This window comes from Paroedura picta, chromosome 6, assembly GCF_049243985.1.
Source record: "Paroedura picta isolate Pp20150507F chromosome 6, Ppicta_v3.0, whole genome shotgun sequence".
Lineage (NCBI taxonomy): Eukaryota > Metazoa > Chordata > Lepidosauria > Squamata > Gekkonidae > Paroedura > Paroedura picta.
Window position 1 is genome coordinate 84,121,376 of NC_135374.1, and position 25,595 is coordinate 84,146,970.

General features: G+C 48.0%; 1 protein-coding gene across 3 annotated transcripts in view; it reads right to left on the reverse strand.

Annotated features, from left to right (window-relative positions):
- Positions 1–339: 339 nt before the first annotated feature.
- SHOX (SHOX homeobox) overlaps positions 340–25,595 on the reverse strand; it is a 28,960-nt gene continuing 3,704 nt past the window's right edge. Inside the window, exons 3-6 of one of the 3 annotated variants that reach the window (XM_077343360.1) lie at positions 22,639–22,847; positions 14,742–14,799; positions 14,556–14,647; positions 340–9,031 (exon numbers count right to left, since the gene is read on the reverse strand). In XM_077343360.1, the coding sequence (XP_077199475.1) occupies positions 8,786–9,031; positions 14,556–14,647; positions 14,742–14,799; positions 22,639–22,847 (605 nt within the window). In that variant the 3' untranslated portion in view covers positions 340–8,785. The remainder of the gene's footprint in view (positions 9,032–14,555; positions 14,648–14,741; positions 14,800–22,638; positions 22,848–25,595) is intronic. The other 2 variants (XM_077343362.1, XM_077343361.1) reach the window with 2 other exon arrangements.

A 25,595-nucleotide genomic window follows, 5' to 3' on the forward strand; every position in this document is an offset into this window, starting at 1 on the left:
CCAGAGAACTTGCCCAGGCTGCCTCCCTCCAAGCATTTCATTGAGGACTTTGCAAACTAGGGAGAACAGAAACTAGTTAAGAATATTTCAGCATTAAAATGTTGATTTTTGTTGGCAGAGAGAGATTCCTGTCCTGCCACATTTAAAATTTAATTTACTTCATTGGAAGTCCTACTCGTAGAGACAGAGCAAGTTATGAATACACACACTATATTAATTTCCTTTTACAAACACAGAAATGAAAAATAATAAGCAATCGTTATACATTTAACTCAAAGGGTCTTGTTATGAAATATTTCCTTTGGCATCGCTACTTCAGAGTCCATTTTAAACACAGGATTACAAATATTTATAAGTTTATTCATATCTCACTTTTATAAGATGTACAGTCATATCAGGAGATTTGATATAATACAATCGAGAAGCAGAACTTATGATGTCTGATGGATTCCTAAAGGAAAAGGCATGCGGATGTAACTAAAATTATAAAAGGTGTCTATTTACTTAACTGTATCACAATAGCAGAAGGCTACAGAATTTAATCCGGTTGGTTTTAGATGGAGTGTTTTCCCCCTATTGTAAAATTCCCTGAAAATCCTGTAGATTCAGACTGTGTATATCGAATTAAAACTCTTCAGTGATAGAGTCAGTCATACTGGCTTCACAGAATCCAGCAAAGCAACTGCTTAAAAGTATTTTTAAATGCAAATAAATATCAGATTTACACTCAACATAATTAAAACAGTATACATTAAAACAAAACAATAAATAAAACACCTGCATACTCCATGACAATGAAAGAGCTGAATTTGCCTCTGCAATACAAGAGTCATAAAAGTACTGCCTTTCAATAAACATTTCCCATTGCAAATGTGATATAGGGCTAGAACACCACAGTGTTAAGAGTACGGCTTTGGATAAATGAGACATCTGCTGGTCTACTGGCAAGCTTGTCCATGGAGACTAAAGCCTTCTACTCGGTACTGTCACTGTAGGCACTCTACTCATTTCAGCCGCAGTACTGCTGAACAGACTGAGCAGAATGCCTAGCCCTGAATGACTGATCATTCTGCTTAGACCGTGCTTGAGAGGTACATTACTAAGAAGCAATTAATTGATCATATATTGGAGGTGAAACTTAGAGAGTGAGAAATTCCAAGCATGGCATGTTGATACTAAACCATCAGTTTTAATACAAAATAAAACAAGAAGTTAGACCACAATGCAGTCAAAGTTAATGACCTTCAAGTGCTATCCTAAACAGAGTTGTGTGGGTTTTTGCCATAGAGTGATAGCCCACTTAAGGTGACTCCATAGGGCTTCCAGCTCAAGAGATGTTCAGTGGTGATTTGCCATTGCCTGTATCTGCATATTGACCTTCGACTTCCTTGGTGGTCTCCATCCAAATTCTAATCAGAACTGACCCTGCTTTGCTTCTCAGTTCTGATGAGACCAGGAGGGTATGGCTGTGCTTAGGATCATACTGATAAAACCCTACTGATTTCACACAAACATTTTAACATGTACCTAAAAACATCCCACTGACATCAACTTAAAAGTGTTTTTTAACAGGCTGAAGCATGCCGAAATCATACCTTTTTCAAAATACCTTAACATGTTATACCATCAGCTGGTCATTGTTTAGAATTCTTGTATCTATCCAGTCCTCTCTGATTTATCAGTCAGCATTTTAAAATAATGATTGAACTGTATTGATGTTCTCACTGGTCTTGGAATCCTTACTGATGAACTGTAATCACTACATAATAAGAGGAGACTACAGGACAAAGCCTTTACAGAAAGGCTTTAACCAACAGGAACTCTGTGGAATATTTCCTTTTTATACCTATCTAGGAATCAGGCTTTAGCACAAAGAGGCTTACTTCCAAGTAAACATACGTAGGCCCAGACTGCTATAGCCAACTTTCAGCAAAACCTGCCACTTCCATAACTTAAATGCTAGAGAACGTTAAAATAATCAAACAGGATGCTTTTAAATGAAGATAAATAAGTAACACCACTGTAGTATTTCTGAATATCATCACTTAGAAACAATAGATTTTCATGGCAAAAAGCTCAGATATCACGGGCCTGTATCATACTACTTAAATGAGTTCCAGCTGCAGAGAATGTTAAAGGTTTAACTGCCATTGCAGTCTGAACTCAAGCATTCGTTCCCATTGCCTTGGTCTTAGCAATCCATCCACGTCGCACAGGAGAGCATTAAGCATGCACTACAAGTAACATTTCACATGTTTAACTCTGTTGCACGTAGGGAACAATGGCCACATGCAATTTGTACATATGCACAATTCTTTACCTAGTTGTTTTATTAGACTTTTGGAACCTAGCCTACATGACATATATGGTACCCTTGTGGGGAGAAAAGAATTTGCCCCACACACTGCTCTGGATACGGCCAGTTGACAAAAGCGCATGGCAGGAGTGCAGGCCTGACATCATTCCCTCTCCTTCTACATGTACCATTGCCTGGCAGAGCAAAGATTCAGAAAGCCATTCTTTTGTTTGCTCTTAACCTGCACTAACATCGACACAGGCCTTGTCGACCTGCATTGTAAGATCGGTAGCAATTCAAGAAGGCCCCGAATGAACATTGTGCTGTCCCTGAATGTGGGTGGGTTTTGGCTGAGCTGGATTCTTTTCAGATCAGTCCCTTTTCAGCAGACCACGTTGCCTCCAGCTGACCCAGAAAAAAGGTGGGCCAACCGAAGCATATGTACTCAGGAGTAGTTTAAAGATTTGTGGGGCCTGTAGCACCATAGCCAGTTTAAGGACTTGCAGAGCCCTAGCAGAGTACAATTGCAATGGAAGCAGCCAGACTGCGGGTGCAAGGATCCCCCACAGTGAAAAAGGATGCCACTCCAAGTGTCCTTAAAGAGAGAAAAGTGGGGAGGAGATAGGCTACAGCCCTGATCCATAGGGAGGAGACGACTGTGCAAGAGGGCCTGTAGCACGTGCTATATGTGCTACATGGATAAACCAGCCCTGTATTAACTTCAGTGAAATCCTATTACAGGGAAATGCTACACACCCCACACCTACAGCACAGGGATCTTGGCATACCGTATAGCTGTCCATTCACAAATACAACCACTGATGCCATAATGCTATGGAATTCTAAAAGATATTTCATAAAGCCTGCCCAAGTTAGGCTGGAGCATTTTTCCTGTTGTTTAAGCTACTAAGCCAGCATGGTATAGTGGTTAAGAGTGGCAGCTTCTAATCTGGTGAGCCAGGTTTGATTCCCTGCTCGTCCACATGCAGCCAGCTGGGTGGCCTTGGGCTAGTCACAGCCCTGATAAATACTACCAGGGCTTTCTCAGCCCTACCTCCCTCACAGGGTGCCTGTTGTGGGGAGAGGAAAGGGAAGGCAATTATAAGCCACTTTGAGACTCCTTCTGGTGGAGAAAAGCAGGGTATAAAAAACCAACTTTTCTTCTAAGCCATTTTTAAAATGCCTGAGAATATGGTATAGTCCTCTCATGGACTTAAACGTCTTCCTCACAATGAAAGCAAGTTATCACTTCCTTGAAACGCTCCTGTTTCAAGAATTCTGAATATGAAAAGTTAACATATGGTATACATTTTGTTTCAAGATTTCCTGTGGAATGTGATAGCTTTCCACATTCCGGGAGCTTTGGCAATGGGTTACTTTCATATAAGTGATTTCCACCCCCACTGCCACCCTGTGTCTCCTGATTCCTGAGATGGCACAGGGCCATGAGTTACGTGGACATCCCTCTTGGCAAGTTGGAAAGTGCTCAGTCACTATTGAAGCTGACAGCACTTGATCATTCCGTCTGTATGCCTGGAGTTTATAATTTTTAAATCCTGTGGGACAGTAAGAAGCATCCTTGGGACCTTATAAAAGATTGTGTGTTCATTTCTTCAGCAACAGCAGAAAACAATAGCCAGAGAGACAAAAGTGCAGGAAAGTAAAGTTCTTCCATAATACAAATCAAACCTTCTGTAGCATAGGTAGCTGGGGCAGCTGCCGCCAACAGAAGGGCAGGTCTGTTTCCTGGTCAGCCCACCAAATCATGAGCATCAATTTGCTTCTGCTTCCATGGGTCTAGCCAGAGAGAAAGAAAATGAGGACTAGGTACACCCATTCAGTACTCGGTACACCCTTTCCTTTGAAATCATTGTCAGTCTATCTGCTAAGTAAAAGAAAAAGTTGTAGCAACTGGCATCTTCCTTTCTATGGCTGGAGATAGACAAGTTGTTTTAGGTTGGCATGAGATATGAAGCCCTGGATTCTGGGATTTTGGGGTGCTGTTTTTTATTGGTGGTCAAACAGCTTTACAGATTTTAGAGGCACTGAACAACCCTGGGGAAGGGGGTGTTTGATCAGTAATTAAGATAGACTAAAATGGGCACTGCATGGGAAATGATGACTTTGTTGGGTCACTTTTAGCTCTCTAGAAGAGGGAAAAAACTTCCTCCTGCACTTTTGTAAAGGCAACCTCTGCTGTTATTATTGCACGTTAAATGAAACCCAGGAAAGTGTTTCTGCTGTTACCTCGAGACGCAATGCTCTGCAGATTCCTCCGCAATGCTTACTTCTCAAGCTGGCTGCAGCTGACAGTTATCACGAACCATCTTCCACTTTTCCAAGAGAGAGGTTAATAATACAGTCCTTAGTAGAGCTATTCCAGTCTAAGCCCACTGAAGTGAATAGTCTTTTACTACGACAACTATGCCCAGGATTGCGCTGTGTAGCTCGGCCAACTATCTGCTGAAATGACTAAGAGCTGACAGTTTTCCCACGCCAAGGTAGCTTCTGTGCAGCGAAAAAGTACATTACACCATCATATCTGAGGTGAAGCGAATGGATTTATTGTGTCGCAAAAACATGGATCAGGCAAGTGCATTTCTGGGAAAATAAATGTACCTGCCACATTTTATAAGTGATACGCTCTTTACTGGGGGAAATGGTATATGAAGCGGACCCAATTAATTGGCACAAACAGTACTTCCCCAGTTGAATCCTGAACACAACTATCACAGTCCAGTTATCAGGTCAGTTATATATTATGTGCACAAAGTGCATGAATTTAACTAGTACTTATCTGTGCATAACTGTGCAATAGACAGCACTGTGATATGCAAATTCCATTCTTTAGCATCAAAGTATAAAACCAACAGTTCCCTTCTGGGAGGAAAATTACTACTGGCCCAGTCGTATTTTACTAAGAAAACATCACACCCATTGTCCATTTAATCCAGTATGCTGTTTCCAACAGTGGCTGGTACTCTGATACAAAGCAAGTGTACAGACTGTTGCGTATGCTTGAGAAGGATTGCATGACATTGGTACAGTCCTTATGAAAACAAAAGTATTATTGACATACGAAGTCCATACTGTACAGATCACCACTGTCAGAGAAAATCTCAAGTTGGTAGAAAGGTTACCTAATACGCAGAAATGTCTTCTATGGACAATGATACACAAAGCAATGCAGCTATGGGGTTAAGGTCCTGAAGCACCTCTTTTACTAAAGGCGGCAGATACCCCCCCCCCCAATAGACAACTCAAAGGTATAAAATGGTAGGTTAGCTTAACTGCCATTATTTTGCTCAAGACAGATATATGCTTTTTGTGCTTTGAAAAATCCCACTGGACCTGATGTTAAAGGGCCCAAATGGGTCCTTCTAATAGGGTTAGCTGACTGACCTACTCATCTATGGCAAATGGAAATCTGGTCATTTCTGTTAATAAAAACAGCTCAAGATCTGAAACAAACAACTGTTTTCACTTTAAAGCACAAATGTCTATGTTGTAATTAGTGCACGTATGGGTTAGTTATTGTACAATATAAATCTTTTATTAGTCCTCTCATAGTACATGGGGGTTCAGTTCAAGTGGAACCTGTCATGTTATTTTGTCATATGATGACCTAAATTATTATGAATCTCCTTTCCCCCACCACCACCACCGCCACCAAAACAGTGTGTTGCCAACACAGCAGTGTTCTGCTTCTTTGTGGTGAATTCAATGAAACAATATTGACTGCACTGAAATTAACTGGTTCAGATTCCCTTCTCCCACTTACATGCAGAAGCTGTATGAGAAAGGGAAGAAATATTTGCAATTTTCTGTGATAATATATGATTATCTCTTCTTATAAATACGTTTTACTTTTCTAATTGGAGTTATATACAGATTCATAAAGGATTTACTGCTTGACTTTAGTTCTCCTATTGTTCTCTAGCATAAAGCACAACCCAAAATTTGGCTCTTTGTGCTATTCCCATCAGTTTAATTCAGTGGGACTTTCACACATAACATTCCTTATAGCTTGTGTCCTTTAGCTGCGACCTTGAATCACCTATCTAGATTTTGTAGCACAGTCGTGCTACAAGCTCAAAACCAGTTTAACTGTCATGGTTTTTTGTGGGTTTTTTCCCCTGTAAAGAATACTGGGAGTTAACAGTTCAATGACAGCACTCAAGATGTCTGCCAGAAAATTCCCAGGATCCTCTGAAGCATGCCATGGCTGTTAATCTGTGTAAATCTGGTTTTAATGTTGCAAGTGTGCTATATAACTTATTTTGTGGTATTTGCTTGCAGGACTGCAGCTCTATTTAATTTTATGTTTGCACTACATAGCCTTGGCATCACGAGGTACTGGGGCTTTCACAAAGAGGTAGGAAAGTCAGGAATCATGTAGCAATATTTAAACATGTCGAAAATAAAATCACTTTACACAAAATAAATATGTAGAGAAAGAGGGGGTACAATCCTGACAATGAGGTTACAAGTTGGCTGGAAAGGGGGAGCACAAATTGCAACCAGAAAGAGGGAGCACAAATTGCAAATATCTACTTATATATATTTTTTAAATGCAGTGGCCTTTTTTTTTTTTTTTGTCCTGTGGACACTGATCAAAGTTCGCAAACATTTCAAACTGCAAACAGATTTCTTTTTTAAAAAAAGAAAGAGAAAAATACACTGGAAGGAAACACGACAGGCTGAATGACTTTATGACACTGTTATTGAGAGGCAAAGAATTCAGCTATGAGGCCTTGCAAGTGAAGGCATAAACTGAGTGGTAGAAGTTGACAAGACCAGTATTTTTCCCCAGAAGAAGCACCAGTTAATACATTGATCAAAAGGAATTTACATAAAAGTGAGGGAGACGGGGATCATCAACCCAGACACTTTGGCAATTTCAGTTCAAAGAATTTTCTCCCATTTTCAGAAGTACTACGAAACCAGTCTGATGTCCTTGAAATGAACTGATGCGAGAGATGTGTACAAAGTGTGTACCCTTTTTAAAAAATCTCAGCCACTGACCGTGTCTACCTCTATATGACACCGGCTTGGTTGTTGTTTCCTTACTGGAAAACAATTGCCAAATAATAATAACAACAATAATAATTAATATAGACTTTTGACCTTAGAAATATGGCACATGAATTGGGTTCAGAATCATGGTATTTTTGCTTTTATATATGTAATTCGTATTTTATTTACCAATCTCTAGAAGGCTCAGAACTATATTCTTTTGGCAACAAAACAGCAACTCCCTGGTCTGAGCACATAGGACCCAATTACAGTTCCTACAGAGTTGGTTATGAACAGAATAAGAAGGCGCAGCTATTTTCCCCCCGTTTAATCTATAATATATACAGTATTGCACTTTACTGGACTTAATTGCATTTCACTAAAATCAATGCTGCATCAGTATTATGCTTTTAAAAGTGTGTGTCCATCTTTGACAGATGAATCAACCATTCTAGATCCTGTAAAACCAGCCTGGCTTTCCACTGAGAGATCCAGACATTTGGAAACAAAAGTGGTGATGTAAACTTGCTCATATGGCACAAGCATCTCGGCTCGTTCAGATGGTGCTCAATAAAACAGATGTGTTCAAAAGGGTCCCCGTTACCACGCATTTGGGTCTCTCTCTTTCTCTCTCTCTTTCTCTCTCTCTCACACACACACACTCTCTTGCTGTTGTTTCTTCCATGTGAAAGATGTAGCCGTTTGGACACATTTTTGTGTTATTGCTGCTTTGTTTAAAGAAGAAAACTGCCTGGTCTCAGATCTGAAATTCCACGTTTAAATTCAAACCAGTTCTGCAGCAGCGGTAGCAGCAGCCGTCCACGACGATGGAAGAAATTCATGGGATTGAAATAATACTGTCGGCAACAAAGAAGAAACATCATCTTAATGGAGACCAGCCCCAAGGATACTTTTTTAAGCTTTCATGTTTCAATGTAATTGGTGATTTTTCAAATGGTGTTTAAAGTTAGGCACATGCACAAAATAGCAAAACTGGCAGCAGCAGACAGCATCGGGCTGACGGGATGATCACTTTGGCCAGGGTCAAACTCCAAGTGTTCCAAGAGTGACGGATTTCAAACAAGTCGGTGGGTTTTCCCCCTCACCAACTTCCCCCCCAAAAGTTGTCTGGATTCTTGTTTTAAACCAACATATCGTTGGGATCCAGGATGTTCTCACCCTAGCAATATTTATCTGGTGGCAACAGAAGAGTTTAATAATTAGCACTAAGCGCCCTTTTTAAAAACGAGACAGCAAGTTGGATGAGTCCTTCAGTCCTCAGGTCAACTGAATAAGTTGCTGAAAGGAAGGAGTGGGGAAGGACTGGCCAGTGTGGATCATCTCTAGAAGAACTTGTGAAAAGTAACAACTGGACAGATCCCAGCCAAGCTTGGAGATGAGCTAAAGGAGAGACGAGAGGAGGGAGAGTTATTGTCCATCCTTCGCAACGAACAGGCATCTGGGAAGGAAATGTCAAAGCCCCAGGGCCTCTGCGTGTTTCCTGGCCTTCAGCCTCAAATCCGCAATACTTGAGTTTTTGCTGTTGCTCTTTGCAGCTGCAGCCACTACTGCAGCTGCAGAAGCAGAATCTGCCAAGGAGGCAATTGGGAGTCCAAAGGGGGGAGGAGGGAACATCAGGTAAGGGGCATGCGCTGCCAGGTGAGGGTGGAGGTGAGGGTGTGTATGGGTGACTCCTTCCAGCTGCAGTTGAGCTTGGACCTGGGGAAAGAACCACACAAGAGAGTTAGGCCTGATCTACACAATGTAGCTTACCATGTGCCTAGCTGGTGACATGATGTCTGGCAAGAGTGCTGATTATTGTAAAAGTTGATATGCATTTTTTTAAAAATTCCACTGCAATGTGTGTGTCTCTCTTGGAGCTCTGGAATGTCCGTATCCCATGTCAGTGCTAACTATCTAAAGGAAGTTGTAGAATCCATTGTTATAAAGAAAAATCATAGACATACAGGCAGCTGGGAATATCCATTCTTTCAGGTGGTTTGGAAGCAGAACTCTATGGCCACCTGATAGTAGAAGTTTCATTCCTGGGAGTATGATGCAAATGTTCTAGCTGCTACAGGCTTTTAAGAACCCCATGAAGTTCTTGAAGCTGATGCTTATGATGGCAAAGCACCGATTTAAGATGCCAGATGCAGGTGATATAAATATATCAAGTAGAAAGATATTCCTCAGTAATGACTGTTTTGTCTACACCAGACCTCAGAAAAAGAAACTTTTGTATGATATGGTGGACAAATGGTCCATATGTGTTCATCATGTCTGCTTTCTAGAGGAGTAGGCATAGCTTGCAATCCCGTTGGATACTTGAGAGTTTCCTATAGTTGGAGGTGAGCATCACCAAAGTCATTTTTAGGGAATCCATCCTCATCAGTTCAAGGGGAGAGCCAAATTAGTCTGTGATTACAAACAATGAACAAGCGCTTTATGACTCCTTCAAGATAAATACAATTTTATTTTGAAGACATGTGCCCACAAAAGCTTATGCTGTGATAAGGCAATGTTAGCCTTCCCATGGACACAAACTTGTGCTTCTCGTGATCATTAAATAATTGTATGTCACAGCGCTGCCTTGGGTATCACTTAGGGAACTGGGTGGCTGGTGTGACAGGGGGTGGCGGTTATGCATCAACTATTAAGCAAAATAAGCACATGCTTGGGGCACCAAGTGAAGGAGGGCACCACAGAGGATTGTGTTGCTTATATTGCTTATCTCCACTGAGTGTTTAATTTGTTTTTAAAGTTTATATTTTATAAAGTTGTGGGATCTAGGCTAGGGAATGGCCTGGAAGGAAATTGCATTTTAAATCTCACCTTCAGCTCTTGTTGAGTCTTAATGTCTTGTCAGTTAAGCAATGGAAGGGTCAAAAGGCACAGCTTGTTGGGCTGTGTTGATGGCATCTGTTGGGCTTAATCCAGCCCTGGTGAGTGGGCATAGATTTCCTTTAGGGTGGGGCTTTCCCTGAGTAACTATTAATTCATGCATAAGAAATCTGTTCCCTTGCACAAGTGGGATACAAGGCAAGGAGGACCTTCCTGTGACAAATCAAAACAAAGAGGAAGCAAATGCAGGCAGAGTGCATTAAAATTGTCTTCACTCTAATCTACTGTTCACAGAACCCCTGTTTGGGCCTGGAAATCAGCTGCAACCTACCTTCCAAGATCCCTTTCCTTGCTACACCCTCCTGAGAGTGTGCTAAGTTCCAAAGGGGTCACCATGTTAATGTGCTGTAGCAAAACCAAACAGTAGTCTTGAGAAATCTTTATAAAACTAAGACTCATTATGGCATCAGTGAGAAAATGCATCGTTGTCCAAAGCTGATGGCGCAACATATGGGTTAGTCCTAAAGGTGCCACCAGGCTCCAGTTTGTTTATCCTGCAGTGTCCATTCAGCTATCGTAATAAAAATAGTACACATTGCCCTGGCTTGGATTTGCTGCTGCCTAACCCATAACAGAGAGCCTCTTGTGGCGCAGAGTGAGTGGTAAGGAAGCAGACATGCTGTCTGAAAGCTCTGCCCATGAGGCTGGGAGTTCAATCCCAGCAGCCGGCTCAAGGTTGACTCAGCCTTCCATCCTTCTGAGGCTGGTAAAATGAGTACCCAGCTTGCTGGGGGGTAAACGGTAATGACTGGGGAAGGTACTGTCAAACCACCCCGTATTGAGTCTGCCATGAAAACGCTAGAAGGCATCACCCCAAGGATCAGACATGACCCAGTGCTTGCACAGGGGATACCTTTACCTTTTTTTTTTTAAGGTAAAGGATACCTTTACCTTTTAACCCATAACAGACCCAAAATTCTGGAGCCTGGCTCAAGATCCTGCCAAAGTTCATTCTGTCCATCTCTCAAAGAAGGTTAATAATTTTTTCTGTGTGTGAATAGGAAAATGCAAGATGGTGTTAGACTAGGATATGGGAAGGCCAGGTTCGAATTCTGCCATGGAAGTTTGCAAGGTGACCTTGGGCCACTCTCAGGGTTGCTCTGAGGATACAACATAGGAGACAACTAGGAAAGTTGCTTGGAATCCCTATTGGACAGAAAGGTGGAGTACAAATGAAGCAAATAAATAAAGCAGACCTTGCAGTTTAAATAGATGTGATCCTAGACAGAGTTACACTCCTGTAATTCCACTGAAGTAAGTGGCTTAGAAGGGGTTAGCTCAGTGCCAGACTGCACTAGAAACAGTGGTTAGAGCTGTGATCAACACCTTCAAACTTTAACAGACATATTTGCAGCCCTAATCTCAGCAGAAACCCCTCTGCAGACTCCATGCACTTCAGGTCTCACGTCAGATAAGGAAGGGGAGGTGCAGAATCCATCTAAGGCAGTGGTTCTCATCCTGGGGGTCGGGACCCCTTTGGGGGTTGAACGACCCTTTCACAGGGGTTGTGGCAGGGTGAGCAGCTTGGCAGGGAGGGGCACTGCTACTGTTGCCACTCCTCCTGAAGGCGCCAGCCAATTTATATACAATTTATATACAATCATGAACACTTGCATAATTTTATGGTTGGGGGTCACCACAACATGAGGAACTGTATTAAAGGGTCCCGGCATTAGGAAGGTTGAGAACCACTGATCTAAGGCTTTATACTATTCACAATTGGACACATACTGTCACTTCCTCCTCTGATCTCTTCTCCTTTCTCCTAGTTGATCTCTTTCTGGGTAAAATGGCTATTTTAAGGTGTGCTTATTAATAGCCACCTCTCAAAACGCTAGAGAGGCTTAGCTGTGTTGAGGAGGAGGAGGAGGAGGAGTGCAAGGGCCATGGAGTGGGAATACAAAGCTGCCTGCAAGCTTGTGATTAAAACTATCTATTCCAGGTCAGAGGAACTGAGCTCTGACTCTGGAAAGCTCCTGCTGGGATAGTTTCTTAGCCTTTAAGGAGCCACGGGGCTGGATTTTACTGCTGCAGACTATCCAGGGCCACCCACCTGGAATTATCACCTCTGATGTGTAAGAGTGTGGCTATTCAATACTTCTTTAAAAAAAAAAAACTGAAGCGCCTGTCAGTCATCCCCGTGGCTTTCCATTCATTGCAAGCAGCCTTACTTCCGGCCCCTCCCCCAGCCTCGAGGTGCATTTGACTTTGCATCCCTGGTTATGAAAAGGTTATTTAAAAGCGTAAGGGAACGCTGATAATTCGGTGTGGGGAGGGGGGCTTGGATAGCCTCCCTCGGCTGGCCACTCGGGGTGCCGTCTGGTCTCGGGGTGCCCCTCTCCTCCCTTGCCCGGTGCTACAGACGGCCGCTTCCCATAAGAGGCAACAGGGAGGAAGCGGGAAAGAAGCTGGTGCTCTGCTTCGCGCCCTTTTCAGGGCAGGCGGGCAGACAAGAGCTCCGAGGTCCCCACACACACACACACACACACCATTCCCCCGAAGCCGGCGCAAGCTCTGCCTCCCTGGGGCTCGGGCGGGAAGGGCGCTTTGGGAGGCAGCCATGCCGGCGGTTGTCTGGCTTTGTTTTCGAGGCCCTCCTCCGTCCTTCCCTTCGCTGACCTCGGCCGGAAAGCAGAGCTGGCCTCCGCCACGTCTCCACCCAGCGGGGCCCCCAGCCCCAGGGATCCCAGGGGGGGGGAGGGCTGCAAAATTGCCGCCGCCTGCCCGTCTCCGGCGTCTGGCCTGGCCGCAGAAGCTCCGCGTGGCTTCCGGCCTGTCGCCCGTGCGGAAGGGGACCAGGCTCTTTGCGGCAGACCCAAGGCCCTGGGCCGGGACATGCCGGCAGGATCGGCTGGAAGGACACTGCCACGTTTCGCGCCAGCTCCTGTCGCCCTGCCTCTCGAAGGGAGGTGGGGGGGGGGGGTGAAGAGAGCGGGCACCACCGCGGCCATCGCCCTCCGGCCGTAGCAAGGCTATACCTGGTGCGGCCCTGGCGGCTCAGCGGGGGGGGGGGGGGTCCGCAGAGCATCCCCCCTGACCTCACTCAAGGGCGGCAGGGGCACCAGCCCAAGTGGCTGCGGGCACCGGCACGCCAGCCCCCCTGCCATTTGGAGGAGCACGATCCCTCCGCTGCCTGGTCAGCTCTGCCTCACCCAAGGACATGCCGGGCTGGGGCTGGCCTTCAGCTTTGGTTTAAAGGGAAATCGAAGCTGTACTGGAGGGCCAGAAGACCACCTTGATCTTCCACACGTCAATGGTGTAAGAAGAAGAGGAAGAAGAGCTGAGTATTTTGGTCTTCCGCTTTTCCACTACTGGAAAGGGTTTCAAAGCAGTTTACAATCGCCTTCCCTTCATCTCCCCACAACAAATACCCTGTGAAGTAGGTGGGGCTGAAAGAGCCCTGACAGAACTGTTCCTCGAGAACAGCTCTAACTGAGCTGTGACTAGTCCAAGGTCAACCAATCGGTTGCATGTGGAAATGTGAGAAATCAAAAGCCAGTTCTCCAGAACAAAGTGTCGAACTAGGCCTTGGGAGGACCAGGTTCAAATCTCTAATCTCCCCTGGAATCTTGCTGGGTGGCCTTGGGCCAATTACACACTCTACCTCACAGGGTTGTTGTAAGATTAGAACAGAGGAGAGGAGAAGAACGTGAGTCACTTTGAGGCCTCATTGGTGAGAAAGCCAGCTTATAAATAAAGTATTTATTTAATTATTTTTCATTTATTCTGTTTAGATACTGCCCCTCACTGTCAGGTGTAAACAGAACCAAATAAAAACTGCGCTTTAAAAAAATTCCCCAAAACACCTTATAAGGATCCTTCACATTTACCAAGCGATGAGAACCATGTTTCTTCCTGGTTCCTGAGGGTTCTCTTTCCTTTAACAGCAGGCCTGAAACTCAACTTGTACTAATGGGAGGAGTGCATCTGTTAGATTTCTACCTAGCACTCAGCTATGGCAGCTCCAGGAGCCCCACCACACATCAAAGTGACAAACGTGGCAGAGGACAAACCCCACTCATGACTCTTAAATTTGAACAGGTGAAGGGCGTAGACGCCTCCCACCAGTGCAGCCGCGCCAAACCTCCAAATCCTACTGAAAAGATTGGAGGCGACTTCCGAGGAAAGGATCTTGGGGCCAGAAGTGGCCTCTGAAACCCCTTTCCAGGATCTAGGACTCAACTTTGGCTCTCTGGCGACCTGCTGAGGTGAGAGCTCTGAGGCCGCGGGCCCCTCACGTGTTTGCCTCCAGACTCCCGCCCTGCTCTTTCCGCGGACCGTGCATTGGCAACAAACGCCAAGGGGGGGGGGGCAACTGGTCAGTGAAGGAAAAGAAACGAGCTACCTGCTGGAAAGGCATCCTCAGCGCGCCCATGTTGACGTAGGGAGCCACCCGGCAGGCGTCTAAGTGGCTGGCCGTCCCCAGGATCACCCCTGCAAGCAGAGACACACCTCGGGTGAGGAAGGAGCCCGGCCGAGCCCCGCAGGCGCCCCTCCTCGCCAGCCCTTCCCTCCGTCCTGGACCCACCTTTGTGCATCTGGTTCTCTTGCTTTCGGCACTTGGCTCTTCGGTTCTGGAACCAAACCTTCCGAGAAAAGAGAGAGAGAAAAGAGGTGGGCTATGAGGGCTGAAGCCAGGCCAGGGGGAGACGCGGGGTAGTCTGAGAGCTGGAAGCCAAGGCAGAGTTTGGTTTGGTTCGAGAGCCAGCAGCCATTCCCAAGGCACCTTACCTCGGGCGGTCGACTGAGCCTCCTCTGCAGGCACAGAAGAAGAGCCAGGGGAAACTTCTCTCTCACTCTTCTAGCTAGCCATGTAGGGAGCAGGCCCTATTCTATCACTCTCTGCGCTGTCACAGTTGTCCTTCCATAAATAAACTTTTTCCTCTTTTAACCTAAATCACAGCGTGTGCATATCTATGATCTATATCACCCTGCATATCTATATCACCCTGCTAATATTTTATACCCTCCGCTCTCCGAAGGAGTCCCAAAGCAGCTTACGAACACCTTTCCCTTCCTCTCCCCACAACAGACACTCGGAGAGAGCTCTGAGAGAATGGTTCTGAGAGAACTAAGAGAACTGTGACTGGCCCAAGGTCACTCAACAGTCTGCATGTGGTGGAGTGGGGAATCAAACCTGATCCTTCAGGTTACACCATGCTGGCTCTCAGGATAGGGCAGGATTAATCAAGGATGACACACTTTTTAAAAAATTGAGAGGACGGGTAAATCGATAACAAGTGATCAATTAGATTCAAGAGCGTAGCCCTGGAGGTCTGAAGCAGCAGAACAAATGGGGGGTCCAGGGGCACCAATAAGACCCACAAAGTTTTATTCAAGCTATGTGTGCACACACATTGTATCTGACGAAGTGTGTGTGCATACCTTGAATAAAACTTTGTGGATCTTAAAGGTGCCCCTGGACTCTCCATTGGTTCAAACAATTCGATTGTGAAAAAGAAGGAGGTTCGTGAGACGGTGTCTCTCCCCCCCCCCCTTCCATTCGCTCTGACTCTTTCATCACCACTGACAGCAGATGGGGGCACGTAGAATATAGGTGCCACCCTGTGTGATGGGTGGGCACCATGCCAGGTCTACAGCATGATCTCCCGCAGGGTGTCGCAAGAACACGCCCCCCCCCCCGCCCCTCAGAATCGTAGCTTTCCGTGCCCTTAGAGCGCAGGAGGGAGGAAAAGCACCCGGCAGCGGATGGGTGATGGGATGGTTGAGATGAGCCCTGCAAAGGGCCAGAGGAGTGCCAGAGCTGGAGGAGCCCACATCTCCACAGCTGGTATGGCTGGCTCGGGTGCATTCAAGTTGGAAAGATCCCCCAGAAACCGCAGCCAGTGCTAACAGCGAGTCAGACAAGCATCTGCCAGAGATCCTGTGCAAACCTCCTTTTCCCAAGTGAACTGCTGATGTAATCGGCATTCTTATATACAAGTTACTGAGCAGTTAGTTTCAGGACCAAACTTTGCAGGTGTGACCTGGGAGAAAGACCCATGCCCAACCCTCGGAGTCGATAGCATTAAAGTGGAGATGTTACCCAGCTGTGGTTTTAAGCACATTTATTCCACGGGTTGTTTGCCGGTTTCAGTGGGAATTCCTCCCCAAGAAGTGTACTGAACGGTGCCAGGGTGAAACCATTCTAAGACCCATCCACTCTGTTTAGGATGGCGCTGCCAGAGGGGCAGCCGGAGTGGCCTTGGCAACAGGATTACTGAACCAAACCCACTTCGCTGAGGTTTTGTCAGGATGCCTGGGAGAAAGGGGGAATGCTGCAAATCATGGAGGGTCCCTAAATGGGGTATAAATGAATAAAACAAAGCGCCACGGTCTTGGCGCAGGCTGGCGGTTTCAGAGAAACCGAAGCCTGCCCTTGCAGCGAGACCTCACAAAACCGACTTATCTATAAGTCCACTAAGAGGAGGGGGGATCCGGCTTCTATATTCCAGATTCAGTTGCAATAAAACCAATGGGTTTTAAGAGCATCGCCTTTTCTTTATGCCTAAATGACCCTAACAAAAGTGAGGGCGATCAATGGTAACCATGCCAAGGGATTTGTGCAGTCGGCATCTGCCCATTTTACGGATAAGAAGACTAGACAGTGTGTGTGTGTGTGGGGGGGGGGTGAATTGGCTGCGATGAGTTGGCTGCGAATAGAGAAGAGTTACTGCCCTTCCTATCCAGAGGAGAAAGTGAGGCCCTCCAGGAAGAACAAGAGAACAATCAGTGTGGATTGTGTTCTCAGAGGAGGAGAGCAAAACAAACCAACAAACGCGCATGCAAAAGATCCATCAACCCACCCAGCCCAACTGCGGGGGGATCAGCATGTCTCTTTTGTTCGGGACTGAAGGCAGAAGGTAGGAGTGCAGAGAGGCAGCACCTTGTAGCGGATCAACTATGCCTGTGGACATAGTTTCCCAAAACATACAAAACCAGACCACAGAAGGGGCAACCTGTGAGCTCCGCTTGCAACCTTGTTCGAAGGCTATTTCGGGTGGCAAGCGGGGGCTGGCAGCCTTCGGGCCCTTTCCATTCCGGCGGGACTCTCTGTGTCAGCATGAGCCGCCGAGAACCCTTCGGGAGGGATTCTGACCAGAAGAACCATGAAGTTCAGCTTGCAAAAGAGCTCCCTTGGGCGAGAAGCCTTGGCTTGTATTGCCGCTGCGTCTTCACAACACGCCTGAAGAGCCGCCGCTCAGGGAAGCAGCAGCCAGAGCCAGAGCCAGAGCGAGGCGGCCGGAGAGCTCCTTGGGCACCTGCGGCCGAGTGAAGCGCCCTGGGGGCCTGGGACTCTGCCGGCCACCGACCTCGGCTGGCTTACTCGGGCGCTTCCCCGCTTCTGCTGGCTGCGGAGCGGCGCCAAGCGGCCCTTCCCGCGGCCCCCTCGGACCGTTTACGCACTGGAGGTTTCATGCCAGGCTGCAGGCTGGAGTTTTAGTCATGGCAGGTAGGCCCACCTCTTCCTGCACCCACATGGGGGAGCATTTGGCCTGGTGTACCTCATCCGCACCCAATTTGTGCTCCTGCATGGAAGCCGGGGCAGTGAAGTTCCCAGTGCATAAACGGTCTCGGAGGCGATTCGGAAGGGAAGGCAGCGCCGCACCTCAAGCCTCACCGTACGACGGCGGGAAGGGCTTCTGAGCGCGCCAGGTGCAAGTCTCGAGGGCTTGGTTTATTTATTTTTAAAAGGCAGCCTGAGAACTGCTGGCCCACAGCTCAACAAAGTCCAAAGCCGTCTCTAGACGTTTAGTCGACAGACGCTCCTCCGAGATCAGGGGGGGATTGCAGCCCAGCACATGCAGGCCTTTGCTGGAACTTATCGCCATTGAACCTAGCAGGAGGAAACAGGCCTGAGATGCAGGATTTGAACCAGAGATCTTCCTCCCTCCACCCCCACCTCACCTCCAATTTATCAGGGCCTGACTCATCAGGCGCTAGGGAATCAAAACTGAAAATAGAGCGGCTTACTTTCGAGTAAAGTATTTATTACTTGTTAATGGAAAACATGCCGCCTTTCCTCTTGGTTCAAGGCGGCTCACAATAATAGTCCAAACGACACCAGCTAAGCCCGACGCAGACCGGCAGGGCAGGCCCTTGACCCAATACAGTCCTCCTGACCATCAGAGTGGGTCTCCCGTCTGAGCAAAGACTCGAGGGCAGCAGTGTTTTGAGGCGGCCTTGGCATGTTTGTTCGGAGGTCAGCCTACCTATGGCTGCCTCCTTCACCGCTTGCTCGGGAGTTCATGAAGCCCCTGGGCATGAATTGCCACATGCAGACCAGTTGGGGACCGGTGTCCATTCGATCCCGGTAGCGAAACATTTCTGTTTTTCAACCGACTGGGTGATCCCACCGTAAATCCACCGGCGGTGGCGTCAGCACGCGTGGCTTGTCTCCTCGGAGTCCCCGCTGAGTTTTTAATAGGCTTCACTTCCCGGCGACCATCAACATCTTTCCAAATCTGGCTTTAAGGAATTATTTCTAATCCTGCCATCAAGATGGTTTTCAGAGCTGGCAGCCAGCAAGCCGTCCCTGAATCCGGGAACACTCCCCTCATTCATCCAATGCGGAAGTTTGCGGGAGGGGGTCCCCAGTTCTCCCTGGGGTGTCCCATAGCATTGGAAGCGGGTCCCAGGAGAGAGAGGGGTTTTTTAAGGGGGAGGGGTGGAACTACTGTCTTTAAAGGCTTCTGCCCCTCACCCAATGCTCCGGGCCACGCCCCCTCCCCCCACCCGCTGTGCCGCGTTCCGTAAACACCCCGCCCCGCCCCTCGCCCCTTTCCCCACTTGCCAAATGGCTCGTCCGGGTTAATTAGCACTAACTGCGCTTCCTACCTCCCGCTCTCGCCTCCAGACGTTCTTGCGCCGCCTTAATGTCGGCCATTTACAATGGAGTAATTAGTGCAAAGAGAGGCTTCCAGAGGCAGTCATGATCCCGGGGGACTCGGACTCGGCTGCGATGCTGATGTGGGACGCGGCCAGTCCGGGCGCCCCTCCCCCCCACTTCCTTCTGGATCGGAGGTCTCCTGGCAGCATGGAAGCGGATCATCAACCCCAAGGAGTACCCAGGTTCCTCCCCCCCCCCACTCTCCTTCACCAAGGCCACGCAGTGCCCCCCCCCCACACACACACACACAGGCAGGCAATGTCATCTTTAGAAAGGCAACCCCACCCGGCCTTCCTGGCTGTCCTGGAAGCCTGGGGAGTTCTGGCCGACTCGAGCTTCAGCCTGGAATTGCCTTCTCCCCGCCTCTCTGCCCTGGGGAAGAAGCCCATTGATTGCAATGAGACTCCGCTTCACCAGTGCCGGAACTTGGGGACGCGCGTTAGGCCGCGCATCGTCCACAGTCCAAACTCTTCCCCTCTTGAGGACCTGCAGCCTGTGCGCCAGCAGGAACATCCCACCTCGAAGAAAAACTCCCCCCCCCCTCCACGCTAGTGCTACCACGAAGGAGTCTAAAGAACGGGGTTCTTCCAGTGTCTCTTAGGACCCTTCATATTGTGAGTATGAATTCCCAGGAGGCTTCACAGCAGCCTCCGTGCAAGCCCTGGACATCCTTTCAGTCGCATCATTGATGACCAGAAAGCTTCGTCCAAATCTTTCCCCCTTCTCGGGCTTATTCTTGCCGCTATGAACTGGAAGGGGACTGGCGTTCAAAAGGCCGCTGCGGGGAGGGGGCGCAGATCTTCTGCTCGCCCGGTAATGTGGCGAAGTGCCTTAAAGGACAGCTAATCGGGTGGTTAATATCACGTCCCGGGGGGTGCGGGTGGGCGGGCAGCCTTGACTCTGCAGTTAAGGATTCCGGAACGATCTCTGCCTGGAAACAAATGCACCTCGGCGACACCTGAGCCACGCTGGCAAATGGAGGAAGGGTTTTTGCCTCCCGGTGGCTGGCGAGTCATTGGCTCCTGATGGCGCTGAAGCGAGGGGGCAGAGGAGCCCAGGCGCCGCCGCTCGGCCAGGCCGGCTCTCCCCCAGCGCAGTGGGAACTAGAGCACCCCTTGCCTCGCTGCCCGGAAGGGGGGAAGGGAGAGGCGGCACATAAAAGTGATGGATTGGCCGGCGCGCGCCGCCATCATAAATCAAGCCGGGTGCGATTCCCGATCAATTCCAGCGCGTCATGAATATGCTAAGTGAAGCGCCGGACAGTGTTTTAGACAGTTATTTCTTCATTAAGGATCACTCAGTGATTTCTTTCACAAAAGCTCTAATCTGATTTCCTTTTGATTTCCATTAGAGACAGTGAATAATGACATTTAATTTAGCCCTGCGCCATAAAACCCGAAGATATTTGCTCGTAATTGAATTACTGCCTGCTCCTCACTATGGTCTCATAACTTTCAATTATAACCCTGACAGCTGGGCGATATGAGTTGCCGGTACAACACTAAAAATAAAAGGTTAATAAGGAGTAGCTACTGTCGGAGCTTCCAATTTATTTACAGCAATTTTCCGCACTAAATTGAAACGAGAGCCTTTAACAACAAGGGACAGGCGCTACAGATTGGGATTAGGAAGCAATTCTGCCAGGATTAAAATATCTTTGGGATTCTCCGTCATCGTCCCCCCCACCCCCCGCCCTTCCTTCTCCTTTTTTCACTCTCTTTTATCTGTAAGAAGAAGCCGATAGAGCCCTATTTGGCGGATCAAGCCGTGTTTTATGTTTTGATTTAAGGATTCTCTGTAAAATGGCTCTTTCTCGATTGCTTATTCTCTTTCAGTGGCTTCTTGCAGGCGGCAGGGGGAGGGGACAAGGAAGAATCTTTTCCTCGTTTGGAATTCCCACCTGAATCCAGATAATCATGTGAAAGAATGAAAAAAAAAGACACAGGGGAAAGGAGAAGGGGGGGAGAGAAAGGGGGGGAATATTTCAAGACCCGCAAATGCTTGAGACACCAATTTTCCTGTAACTCTGAATATCCTGTTAAAGGTGCCTGCCTTCGCTGGTAATAAACTGCTTGAAAGGAAGAGTGCAGAATTCAATTACAAGTAATTTATTTTATAGAAACACTACCAGTAATTTATTTTTATAGAAACACTACATCAAGGCTCTGGCAAGATATTATAGAGCTCGGGCTAGAAGGACCTGGAACGATGACATAAAAGTTGATGTCCCTTTCAGCCAAAGTTTAATCTTTTCATTCATTTATCTTGGACGGTTAGATCAATCTTCGACCGCGGGTGGGGGGGAGAGGGGAGCGAGGGAGGGAAATGGACACTGCTACTTCACCCAAGCAGTGCCCCCCCCACCCACTATCCTCTTTTAAAGGGCACCCAATCAATGGAAGGAAGAAGAAAGAAAGAAAGAAGAAAGAGAAAGAAAGAAAGAAAGAAAGAAAGAGAAAGAAAGAAAGAAAGAAAGAAAGAAAGAAAGAAGAGAAAGAAAGAAAGAAAGAAAGAAAGAAAGAAGAAAGCGGGGTTTTGAATTTTTTTAAAGTTAGAAGGCTTCTACTGAAAATAGAGAGTCAGACACCAGGAGTCCAAAACTGCCCAAAACCCAGTTCCTACCATTTATCTTTATGCACAGGCGTTTGACGCACGTGACGTGGAAGTCAGCCCGCCCCCCCCCCAATCAATCGGCACACGCAATGAACTTATTGGGGGATCGGCTTCCAGCCTGCACACCGCCGCTCTTCACAATCAGGAACTCAAAGCTCTCCGTTCAATGCAACTTGTTCCTCGCTTGCTTTGCGCCCTGTTTGGTTTCAGTGACCCCCACCCCCACCCCCACCCCTTTCCCTGTAGCATCTGGCGGAGAGAAATCGATGCGAGGACGATTGCCTGAGTTTACCACTGTCCCCCCCCTCCCCGCAATCCGGCCTGTAATGAACGACCCCTAAATGACAGAAGATTTCGAAATAATCCACAGCACCTAACCAAAAGCTCAGCAGAGAAACTATTCTGTGTGGGTGGGGAGAGGGGGGGTTACATACATCCTATTTTAGGGGAGGAGAAAGGAAGAAAGAAAAACCCCAGAGCAGATGGAGGCCCATGAATTCATACCCTTGTCGTGCAAGTCAAAGCATGGAGGGCCGTTTCCCCGCTGGCGGGAGTTAATCCGGTCCAACGCGCCCCTCCCAGCCGAGCTTTTTCTGCACCGGTTGTTCTCCGCAGTGGCCTCTCATCTCGCGCCACACGCCTCCCTTCTTTGAAGAAAGAGGGACCCTGTGCAGAAAGAGGCCTCTTGGCAGGGGCCGGTTGCTAATCCAGAATCCGGCTGGTTGCAGATTGGTGCGTGTGCACGGGGAGAGGGGGGGTCAAGCCTCACCTGGGAAGTGAAACTTCTCGAGGGCCCAATGGGGAGGGCGGCCTCAGGGCCAGAAGCGCCTCCGACAGCCTCTCCTCCCAGATGGCAGGCTGGGGGTCTGGGCACTGTCTGCCAGCTCTCTTTCTTCGCCTCCTGCCGCCCCTCGGAGCTTACCTGGACCCTGGCTTCAGACAGCCCCAGCCGCTGGCTCAGCTCCTCGCGCATGAAGGCGTCCGGGTAGTGCGTCTCGTCGAAGAGCCTCTCCAACTCGTTCAGCTGCTCCAGGGTGAAGTTGGTCCGGCTTCTCCTCTGCTTCAGTTTGGTCTGCCCGTCTTCGTCTTCGGACTTGACGTCCTCCCGCTTGTCTTTGCACTCGTAGATCCCTGCAAGGGAGAAGGGAAGGGGCACAAAGACTCCATTGGACACCGGACCCCGAGATGGCACCAGCAATCTCTGGGAAGCCTTCGGACTGCACAGAGCACTTCTTCTAGCTGAAACAGGGTCTGGGGTTCTTCTCCTCTGGCAACATGAATGGCCAGCGTCTCCTCCCACCTTTTTCCGTGGGGCTAGCGTATGTCTTCAAGCAGAGCTTCATTTCCCTCGCGCTCCCTTAGAGGAGGAATCAGTTGCGCTGCGTTCGAAGGGGCCTAGCTGAGCGCACACAAGCTGGGAAGGCTAGCCATTGGCGAAGAGACCAGTCCACCACCATCACGTCTGGTCCCAATGTCTATGTTTATATCCCCCTCCCCGCTGCCAAGCCTAGACGCCAGCGCAGAGTTATAGCACCAGATGTGTCCCTGATCCTCAACTTGGCAGCGCTTGGAGTCCCAGCGAGCTCTTAAGAGAGGAAATGACACCCTTCAGCTAATGCAGAAAGGTCTGGGAGAGGGGAGGTCCGTAGTGCCCAACTGGGCAAGCTCCGTGAGGGGAAAAGATGCCCTGAGATGGATCGGGGCCCCTGGGGAGTGGGGTTGGGAAAGACATTGCTTTCTGAAAAGATATGAGGATTTTCAAATGCCGGAAGGAAGGTGACAGACTGGATTTTTTTTTTTTAAATTGCAATAGTAACCTCTAACAACGTGGCTTCGGCCAGCCAGAGGGGGCACCTGGCATAAAAATGTCCTCCAGTGCGAGCACCGAGGGAGACTGGCATCTGCCCAGGACTCCAGGGACGGGCTGGGGAGAGTTTCCTGCTGGCTGCTAGGTCACCCGGGACTTGGAGACTGCAGGGCCTGAAAAGGAGCGATCAGGTGAATGGGCGACTCTGCCTTTGGACGGCCCGTTGTCCTTGGGAGCAGGAGGCTCAATTCCCCAAGGAATGAAGGAGATGCTCCTTCGGCAGGGCAGACCCGACACAGAGTGCCCTGGGAAGACCCAAGGCCCCAAGGCGACCTCATCTCACCCTGCAGCCCTCGGAGAACTTGGCCTCTTGCCCCTCCAGCTCCAGCTGCTCTGCTTCTTTTTCCCACCGTGCCTCACTCCTGCGCAGAACCTTCCCGTTCCAAAGGACGGTGGCCTGGTGTGGCGGGGGCAGAGATGGCTGTGCAAAGGTCGATGCCTGCTTTGAAGGCGACAGGGGCGAGGAAGTGCGGGGCATGGGGGGGAGGGGATGTTACAGCAGAGCCACCGCGGGTGCCTAAGGCCCCGGTTAAAGCGCTACAAAGGGAAAGTCCCGTTCTCTCGCCCAACCCGACCCCTTCATTTCCTGGCAACTCAACGGTACCAAGGTACGTGGGAGTCACACGTGAGTCAAGTAGATTTGGGCTTGCTGCTCCCATCCTTTTTTTTTTTTTTTTTTTTGCTGCTACAAACATGGCAATCCCAAAAGCATTCCGCGGAAGTAGAGCCCCCGGATTTCAGCACAAGTGAGAATCCGGAACAAATTGTGCGAGGATCTGGGCCAAACACGGCTCCTCCTTGACTGTCTAGCTCTATTGCTTGAGAGATCCTCCCCCCCCCCCCCGCAGCCTTTCCTGAAGCTACCGCCCCCTCCCCGCGGCTGAAAAGGTAGGGAAATGAGCGCCCAGCTTCACTTCCATGGAAATGTTCCCTGCTAATCGAATTACAACCAAGTACATGTTTAGAGTTGTGATACTGGATCTCAGCAACAATTTTACTTAGTGGATAAGGAACATGTATTTTAATGAGACACACTGAAAAGTAAAACTATCTTAGCATTCCCCTGCAAGTCTCAAAGCGACCATCAAGGGAACCAGCTGTCCTACGGACCCTTGGGCACTATCAGAGAGATATTTCCCTCTCTTTAGTGGCTAAGTTAACTGGAATTTAATGGCTACATTATTGGAGGCTAAAATAACGGGGTGGGGTGTGTGTGTGTGACAAAAACAGTTAGATCCCATGATGGTTTCATGTTGTTGTTGTTTTACTTTCTACCGCCTGGCTACAATGTTGTAACAGACTGTTGTCACTAATAGCAAGATTTCTGGACAAATGATCCAGAGGTCACTCGCTCCTTATTTCAAGACTCGGGCGTGTTGGATCGCAGCCTTGTTCCCTGCTCATGACGGTTCCACGGTCTCCCCTTCTTGCAAGTCCTTGGATGGAAAGAAGCTTCCTTTCCAAGCATTCACAAATAGGGTAACGATTTTGTTTCTGTAATGTGTGCTACACCTAGGCACCCTGGATGCCATTTGCCCTGTGATACTTTGAAGATCGACTAAAATGAATTATATATGTGAGTGTGAGAAAGAGTAGATTTATTCATGCTGTTTTATTTTATTCGATTGGCTGTATAAAGTAACACACAGCATTTCGAATATAGAGAGAAAGGGGGAATACAAGAGAATATCGTAATATAGCAGCGCAAGTATTTCAGCACAAGTGAGAATCAGGAACAAAGAGTTCCTACAGTAACATACAGTATTTTAATAGATATTCTAAAAACTATATTGTACTGTGTAGCGTGAATTAATCTGCTCCCCTTATACCAGCACACATTAAGCCGGCTGATAAGCATGTACCTGGGGAGATAGGGAGCATAATTTAAAACTATCACGAGGACTGTGTACATTTCCCCACCATTAAAGCGATTTTAATAGATACCAAAAAAAAAATACAGAATTACAAAACGAGAGCAAAGCTGAGTGAAAAGGCCTTCCTGGAAAGGCAGA